Source organism: Fragaria vesca, linkage group LG6, assembly GCF_000184155.1.
Source record: "Fragaria vesca subsp. vesca linkage group LG6, FraVesHawaii_1.0, whole genome shotgun sequence".
Lineage (NCBI taxonomy): Eukaryota > Viridiplantae > Streptophyta > Magnoliopsida > Rosales > Rosaceae > Fragaria > Fragaria vesca.
The window spans coordinates 10,607,235-10,616,058 of NC_020496.1; the positions used below are offsets into that span (position 1 = coordinate 10,607,235).

The 8,824-nt window shown below is 39.4% G+C and overlaps 2 protein-coding genes across 2 annotated transcripts in view; both read right to left on the minus strand.

Annotated features, from left to right (window-relative positions):
* Window positions 1–1,150: 1,150 nt before the first annotated feature.
* LOC101310822 (ankyrin repeat-containing protein At2g01680-like) lies at window positions 1,151–3,411 on the minus strand. The gene is made up of 3 exons (XM_004305219.1): window positions 2,964–3,411; window positions 2,456–2,871; window positions 1,151–2,353 (listed from the first exon to the last, which is right to left on the minus strand). The coding sequence occupies exons 1-3, from the start codon at window positions 3,409–3,411 to the stop codon at window positions 1,151–1,153; spliced, it is 2,067 nt and encodes a 688-aa protein (XP_004305267.1).
* Window positions 3,412–5,987: 2,576 nt separating this feature from the next.
* Window positions 5,988–8,824, minus strand: part of LOC101311115 (ankyrin repeat-containing protein At3g12360-like) — a 4,616-nt gene continuing 1,779 nt past the window's right edge. Inside the window, exons 3-7 of the mRNA XM_004305220.1 lie at window positions 7,733–8,173; window positions 7,336–7,641; window positions 7,231–7,241; window positions 6,785–7,126; window positions 5,988–6,512 (exon numbers count right to left, since the gene is read on the minus strand). Coding sequence (XP_004305268.1) covers window positions 5,988–6,512; window positions 6,785–7,126; window positions 7,231–7,241; window positions 7,336–7,641; window positions 7,733–8,173 — 1,625 coding nt within the window. The remainder of the gene's footprint in view (window positions 6,513–6,784; window positions 7,127–7,230; window positions 7,242–7,335; window positions 7,642–7,732; window positions 8,174–8,824) is intronic.

An 8,824-nucleotide genomic window follows, 5' to 3' on the forward strand; every position in this document is an offset into this window, starting at 1 on the left:
TATAGTCCGGATCTAAAGAGGACCTCCTTAAACTCTTAAAGTGAGGATGTTTTAATTTTAACATGTATTTTGACAATCAAAACCACCCATTCCCTAATTACCTACCCATATATGAATCCTACAAAAAATTAGCCAAAATGAAAAACGTTTAACCATTTGATTAGCACAATATTAATTTTAATTTTATCTAACGGCCTACAATTGTTTAAGTCAATTTGAACCAAATAATTATGGAATTAGTTGAAATTTTGTAGACATGTTTCTTGCATATGAATCTAGAGGATCAATGGTTGAGATCGTTAAAAAAAGTCATCTACTAATGTAAAATAGTAAAAATCTTCAAATTTCTTAAAGTAAACATATATTTTGCCCTATTGTTCTAATTTACAGTGAACATATGTTGCCAATGGTCCTATATTTTGAGAGATATTTTGATGTTTGTACTGTTTTGCTTGAAGAAGGTAAAGATGATGATTACGACGTTAGGAGTAAAATATTGAACTCATGAGAATTGAGAACAATTGATACTCAACTTTTAAAGAAGAGGGATGGAACTGTAGGGTCCTGGAACTACATGGAAACCACCTTGTGGGCTTCCTTATCCGATCCTTCGAGATTCCTACCTATTACCCAGACAGTTACTGCACTCCCTACGACTTTGCTTCTCCTAGTTTGACCAGGAGACCTTGGTTATGTTTTTCTTCAGTTTTCTCGGACTAATTCCTAGGTTGAATATCATGGCATATACATTTAGTAGATAAAAACACAGTAATTACTAATTACCCAACATCAACACTCCGTAGACCAACATCCACCTATCTGATTTTCGCAAGTACATCATGAATGTCAGAAAAGTAAAGACTAAATAAAAACGACATGATTATGGTGGTAATGGAGTCAAAATTTTATCAATATTTTGCCTTAATCGAAATATCGAATTAGAAATGTAAATCCAAGCTACTGAAACAATTAAGTATTTACCTCTTTATATTATATTCTGAACTCAACTTTTGTTTGCCAACCAAAATCTCATCGTTAATATTAATGATAAGGATCTGACAAACATGGAAGTCGAGTTTGATGATAGACTAACTGGCTAATGCCTAAACTCGAATCGGGAAGAACACAATTTCACCACTTCTTTGTTCAATTAGTATGTATGATATCCCAGTTCTACAAAACTCTCAGCATCGGAGTTTGTGGATACTGACGAGCTATATTCTGGTGTTTCCTCTGTTCTTCTTCTCTGTGCCCTTTTATGTGTTTCCTTTATTCTTTTCTGTGCCCTTCTATGTGCTCGTTGGTTTGCTCGTGCTGCTTGTCTTTGTGTTCTTTGCTCTGCAATCCTACGTATCTGTTTCCTCCATTTCAATTTCATCAACAAGTGTCTAGCCCAAGTGACACCAAGAAATAAGAAAACAGATCCCATAGTCCCTGCGCAAACAGATATCAAAACTTCAAGGGTCCAATCGTTTCCTTCACCGTGTCCGTGTGGCATGATTATCCATGAGGCTGCAACGAAAGCTGTGGCCATGAGTGACACTGCCACCCACAAGATTTTGTGAGCAACCATTAGTAGTGTCATCAGTGATTTTCGCCGGAAGGGAATGATGCTCACCAGTACAATGACAATGCACATAGATATGAACAATGCCGCTGTGTTGCTTATTGTGAAGACCTTAAAGGCTGCAGTTTTGCCTACTGTTGACTGTCCTTTAAGCCATCCGTCTTGGAAGACACCACCAGGTGGGTTTATGCCAGCAGTAAAAGTAACTGAGGCAATCAAAACAGAAACTATTGTGATAGTGTTCCTAGTATTTTGCAATGCTTCTCTATATATCTCATATTGCCTAATCTTATGATTTTTATCCACTTTCCCTCTTGGCTTTCGGAGCTTCTGTGGATTCAAGATTGGGGAGCTCATACTTGTTCTATGCGATTCTGACCTAAAGAGAACATCAGAATTTATCACACCTTCATGGCCGGGATTCATCTTTGCTCGTAATGTAGCAAAGTTTTCCATTTGTTGATTGTTTCGAGCCATACGCCCCATGCCAATTTCTGAATCAGATTGATCACTTCCTGGACGCGTGTTACATTCAAAAAGCATTTCAAATTCTTGCTCCAGAGCAGCTCTAGGACTTTCCAATGTTGTGGTAGTCCCAGAATCTCTCTCATCAACCATTGGGGTTAAAGAGAACAGCTCAGTACTGGTCCTGCCACCAAAACTCTTCAATGTATGTCTAAAACCCGACGATCTTCTTAGTTGGTCTAGGATGTCCAATGCTGTTTGACCTCTTTGATTCATACAATTGACATCAACTGTAGTATTACTGATGATGTACTCTGATAGCTGTAAATTTTAACATGGTTTAGGATCATGCAAATTTGAACGAATGAGCTAAGACGACTGATCAATAGTTCAATACTTAAAAAAGTAGAATAGGAAACTTACTTTAGTGTTCCCTGCAGAGACAGCAAGATGTAAGACTGTGTTACCATGCTTGTCAGCCTGGTTGAGCAGATTGGTGTTGTTATAATTCTTCACCAAAGAGGTAAACACATCATATCTGTTGAATCTTACAGAAAGATGAAACACAGTTTCTCCATCCCCTGTGAGTAGTTCCAAGGATATGGGAGAGCTCGAAAGAAGTTCCTCAAGGATTTGGATTTGACCATTCATTACAGCTATGTGCACTGGTGTGTAATGGTAGTGATTGAGTTCAAGAGAAAGGTTTGGATCGATCATCAAGAGTGTTTTTGTTATCTCTACCTGACCTTTCTCGCAAGCCAAATGCAGTGGCAAAAACCCATGGTTGTCAATCTTCCAAGCAAATCGGGGACATGCTTTCAAAATAGTGTTAACAATATCTGCAGGATTAATTGAATACTAGTTTCAGATTATGGACACAGAAGAGCAAGGTTCATGTATATAAACATATAGAATGTACCCCACAGCTTACCTATATAGCCTTCTGCTATACAAAGATGAAGAGGACTGAAAGCTTCATGTTGTTCAAAGTCTAACACCCCTGGTTGGTTTGCCATGTACTTGACAACATCAACATTCCCATAACTGCAAGCAATGAAAAAAGCAGCTTGCTCATGGGTAAGAGTACAAGTCACATATGGATTGGCCTCTAACAGCAGCTTCACAACACTAGTATTCCCTTGGCGACAAGCTTCGTGTAACGCAGTTTCTCCCTTAACGTTCCTAACAGAAACCAGGTCAGGAAGCAGCTTAATGATATAGGCAGCCAGCTCAACATGCCCGAATCTTGCAGCAAGGTGTAAAACTGAGTTTCCTGTTTCCTCGGTTTTCTGCAAGAGAGATTCTCCATTGTATTGAACCAAGTCCTTGAAAGTCCGGATGTCATTTCTTGCAATTGCTTCAAATAGCCCTGGAATCATTTCTTCAAACTTTCAATTTTTTCTCTATGGGAAAATTTAGGGTATGTAGAATGTCACAACCATAAATCAGATATATAACTCTAGTGCATAAGTCATCTGCGTACAGCCAGGAAGAAGAGGAGAAGACTTCAAAGATGTCCAAGTCAAGGTCTTCACACTACTTCCATTCTATTCCATTCCACCATTTACGTACGGACCACAAAATGAGTCAATCATTTCTGTTCAAGTCAATGAACATCAATAATTTCTCAGCAATGGCTAGGAAATGTCCTAGTTCTAGAACGTCAGCTTCATATGTCCAGGCACTTATCTAAGAAATACTTGAGAAGCTGCCGAGAAATGTCGTAACCAATCTACCATTGTTTCACTATCTCACCGTTTTGCATCTTCTCTCTTTCCAACTGCACCCAAATAGCGTTTTGCATTCCATAGGCATATTTTTTGCAATAAACAAGACCGTTTTGTGTGTGCAATTAAAGGTGAAGGGTCTCCAAGATTAAGAAGCAATCCTAACAAATGAATGTATTATGAAGCCGGTCATATACTGTGTGCATTATGAAGCATGAGCCTAATGATGTGTTGTAGGTACTTTTGTCATGAGCATATCATATATGTTGTTCTTGGTTATCTTATTTATTTACTAGTTACACTTGTATTAGCCAGCAATATTAAGAATAGAGACCAAGTATTTCCCCCATTTTAACCGCTAGTTTAAGTTTCATGTCTTATCATTAACTGCTAATGAAATAATGGAGGAAACTAAAATTGAAGTTTTGTTAAGACTAATTCTGTATTAGACAACATTGAGTAGTCTCATGTTTTCGTATAACTTAGTAAATGGTTCAAACTGGATAATAAATTTCTCTGTTTTTGTTTAAACTTAATCCCCAAAGTAGATATTATAAAAATTTGTATGAGAATCTCTCAAAGTATAATCACCAATATAGGTACTAGTCTCAAGTCATCAATGAAATTAACGCCTACCCTTTTAGTAACTCTAGCCGATGTCCTTGAACAGAAACATGTGAAAAATGAAATCCATCAATAAAATATGTATTTGAGTATTTCTGAGAAAGAGTAAATTTTTCACATCTAAACAAACGAATTGTAAGCATCTGATGGTACCCATGCTTCGTTACAGGAATATTGTGACTTCTCTGCAGTTCTTGTGGTTGTACAAGATGGCAGATGCTATCAAGGTTCCATGATCGACTCACTTAATTAACTCCTCCACTAGAACAGGGGGAGTATTAGGTATGAGGCCAGTAGTTTCAAGTTGTGGCACAGGCTCACGAATATCATTTGGCTGCAGTCTGCCCCAGATCTTCACAGTAGCCAACAGAGACAATCAACCTGTAACTGTTACTGGTAATGAGCCTCCAATAAATTAGACCACCGGTACCCCTTTGTGGCCTCTGCAAAACTACAGTATGGGTAGTATTTTGCCTTTAGGACCCTTGCCTAAAGGGACTCATGTAGTTAGTCTCCAAGCTTGCTTAGCAATCAAGTGAATCAACGGTAAGTTAAGGTGATGTAAATCTTAGGACCCCATTACACTAGGTAATCCCAAGGCTAGGTAATCCCAAATTTTGCCAGCCTTTCCAATGGACTCGACTCCCATTCTCATTCGTCCCCCACCAGAAGTTCCCCAAGGCGGCATTCATGTCATCACAAATACCCTTTGGAAAACCGAAACAAGACATAGGGTAGGTAGGCACAGCAAGGGCCACAGGCTTTATCAGAATTTCCTTTTCTGGCTGGCTTGTGATAGCAACTTCTGTTTCCATCCATTCAACTTGTTAACCTGCTTCTCTCTGATATAAGCCAAAACCTCATTTTCAGACCTTCCCCAAATGGTTGGCAGGCCAAGATAAATCCCTGGCTGATCAGTTCCCGTAATGCCCAGCAAGACTGCAAGAGGCACGTGAGTCACTTCATTTGGTCCGGAGTGTTAGGGGCAAAATGTGTTCTTGATTTCTCATGAGCCATGACTGATAAGTTAAGCCACAGCACCATCTATGTGTGCCACTTCATAAACAGATCAACTCAACTGACTCAGAAAGAACACCAGTCCCTAAATGAACAAAATCCCTAGCCAATTCTTCATTATCAACCTTTGATAAAGAAGACACCAGTAATTAATCATAAGGAAAATAGTCCTTGGGTTAATAATTCCAACCTGATTTTTGCAAGGAGTGCATTTCAAAGGAATTTAAGACTAATGGATTCTGTCGAGTACAATTACCAAATTTCAATCTGTCAATGATGTATTGCTGATTGATTACACCAAGTCTTGTCAAACAAGCTAAACCAATTAATAACCATTTTGCATTTTTATTATAATGTAGCATAGAAATGTAAAACCAAGTTAGTTAAACAGACTTATCTTATATTCTCCTACAGTGCTCAACTTTTGTTCCAGTAAGTCTGATCTTGAATGATAAGATATTAAAAAAAGCCAAGCCTAGCAAAAGCCTGGCCTAACCTTGAGTTAGGCCTCGAGTAAATTTCACAGTAAACTCCATCTTCATGTTCCATTGGATTGGGAAGAACACAATTTCTCCACTTCACTTCGTTCAGTACGTATGATATCCTAGTTCTTCGAAACTCCCATCAATGGAGTTGGTGGAAAATGACGAGTTGTATTCTGGTGTATCCTCTGTTCTTTTCTGTGCTTTTATATGTGCTCGTAAAGCTTTTTGTTGAGCTCTTTCCTCTGTAGTTTTACCTCTCTGCTTCCTCCACTTTAACTTCATCAACCAGTGTCTGGTCCATGTAACACCAAGGAATAAGAAAACAGATCCCATAGTCCCTGCACACACAGATATCACTACTTCAAGGGTCCAATTTGCACCTTCACAGTGAGGCATGATGATCCACATGGCTGCAATATAAGCTGTGGCCATCAGTGACACCGCTACCCACATGACCTTGTGAGCAACCACCAGTAGCTTCATTAGTGGTTTTCGCTGGAAAGGAATGATGCTGACCAAGAAAATGACAATGCTTATAGATATGAAAAATGCTGCTGTGTTGCATATTGCAAAGACCTTAGAAGCTGTTGTTCTGCCAACTGTTGACTGTCCTTTAAGCCGGCCATCCTGGTTGACACCACCAGGAGGGTTTATGCCAGTAGTAAAAGTACCCGAGGCAATCAGAACGGCGACTAATGTTATTGTGTTCCTAATATTTTCCAGTGCCTCTCTGTATGTTCATGCTGCCGAGTTTTTCCCCTTTTAGTTTTTCCTCTTAGCTTTGGAAGCCGCTGGCCATTCAAGGCTGGGGAGCTCAATCTTGTTTTGAAACAATCGGGTTCATAAAGATTGCCAGAGTTTATCTCAAGTTGATGACATGGGTTCATCTTTGCTTGTACTGCAGTGAAATCTTCCATTGATTGATCATCTCTAGCGGTACGCCCCATACCAATTTCACAGTCATATTCATCACTTCCCGGATGCATGATACCTTCGAAAAGCATTTCAAATTCTTGCTCAAGTACAACTCTAGGACTTTCTGATGTTGTTGTAGTCTCAGAATCTATCTCATCAATATTTGGTGACAACAGCTCAGTGCTCGTCCTGCCGCCGAAACTCTTCAACATGTTTCTGATATCCGACGCTCTTCTTTGCTGGCGTAAGATGTCCATTGCCGTTTGACCTCTTTGGTTTCTACAAGTGACATCAACCGTAGTATTCTTGATGATGTGCTCCGACAACTAACAATTTGACACAGTTTAGGATCATACACAATAGAGTACAGAGTTGAAGAAGCTTAAGGCAACCAACCAATAATTTTAAGATAAAATAGGCAACAACTTACTGTAATGTTCCCTGCAGAGACAGCAAGATGTAAGACTGTTCCCGTGCTTATCAGCCTGGTTGAGGAGATAGGTGTTATAGTTCTTTACCAAAGAGGTAAACACACCGTATCTGTTGAATCTAACTGAAGGATGAAACACAGTTTCTCCATCTCCTGTGAGACTTTCTAAACATTTGGGAGAGCACAAAAGAAGTTCCTCAAGGATTTTGATCTGACCATTCATAGCAGCCAAGTGTACTGGTGTATAACGATAATGGTCAAATTCGAGAGCTAAGTTTGGATCAATCATCAACAGTGTTCTTGATATCTCCAAGTGACCTTTTTCGCAAGCTATATGAAGCGGTAGACACCCATTAGTGTCAACCTTCCAAGCAAACCTGGGGCAACCTTTCAGAATAGTTCTAACAATATCTGCAGTATATGTTGAAACAATAGTTCAAGCAGAGAAGAGCAAGCTTCATGTTAAGAAAAAGTAACGAGAACTAAGAACCTCTCAACTTACCAAAGTAGCCTTCTGCTATAGACACATGAAGAGGACTCAAAGCTTCCTGTTCTTCAGAGTCTAACACTCCTGGTTGGTCTGCCATGTACGTAACAACTTCTACATGCCCATAACTGCAGGCTACGTAAAAAGCAGTTTGCATTTCATGGTTAAGAGTACCAACCACATATGGATTGGCCTCTAGCAGCAGCTTTACGACATTGGTATTCCCTTGGCGACAAGTTTCGTGTAACGCAGTTTCACCCTTGATGTTTCCGACAGAAACCAAGTCAGGAAGTACCTCAATGATAAAGGCAAGTAGCTCAATGTGACCGAACCTTGCGGCAAGGTGCAACACTGAGTTCTTTGTTTCCCCAGTTTTCTGCATAAGAAATCCTTCATCGTTTTGAATCGAGTCCTTGAAAGCCTGTATGTCATTTCTTGCAATTGCCTCAAACAGCCCTGGACTTATTTCCTCAAACTTCTAGTGTTTTGTTCAGGAGTACACTAAAAATACAAATACTCATATGGAGGATCACATATTTATATGGTCGTTCAGAACTGAAGGTATAAGGACAGTTGGCAATCCTTTTATCCTGCAAAACACTTTGAGATAATGTTATCTGATCAAGAACAAGTGGCGCTAATATCCCTTATGGTTTCAGGTAAAACATGCATATGCATATCACTGTTTTTCACAGAGGTTGCTAACCTAGTACTGAGTCTTCTGCTGTCTTGAGTTTCAAAGTCTGTTATATTAGTTTAATAAGTCTTTCAAATTCAAATGGACAACTGAGTTTGTGGGAAGTGCCTTAGCGCTCAAACCAGTCAAAGGGTTGAGATCTTTTGTTATGCCAACCCGTGACCAAATGGTTTGATGCTCAAGGCTCCAGCTGGGATTTCATGATACGTTATCCTATGTATAGCTGGTCCCTGTGTGATTCAAAGACCAGTCGCTATCGGCTGTGTCAAGGTCCACTAATGGACTGAGTAAGAGGGTTTGAAACCTCTTTGCTCCCTGTTTTGAATCATTCATGTTTTAGGAAAGGGTTATTTGTCTTATTGAGATTGCTTGTGTCATCTCTCTGTTTGGACACATCACTTTCAGTATGG

Bases quoted from the DNA above. Each gene is read 5' to 3' on its own strand.
- LOC101310822 (XM_004305219.1), bottom strand. From the start codon at position 3,411: ATGATTCCAGGGCTATTTGAAGCAATTGCAAGAAATGACATCCGGACT. The intron at 2,872-2,963 runs GTAAGCTGTGGG...TTAATCCTGCAG, and splicing joins TATAGCAGAAGGCTATATAG to ATATTGTTAACACTATTTTG. The intron at 2,354-2,455 runs GTAAGTTTCCTA...TAAAATTTACAG, and splicing joins TCTCTGCAGGGAACACTAAA to CTATCAGAGTACATCATCAG.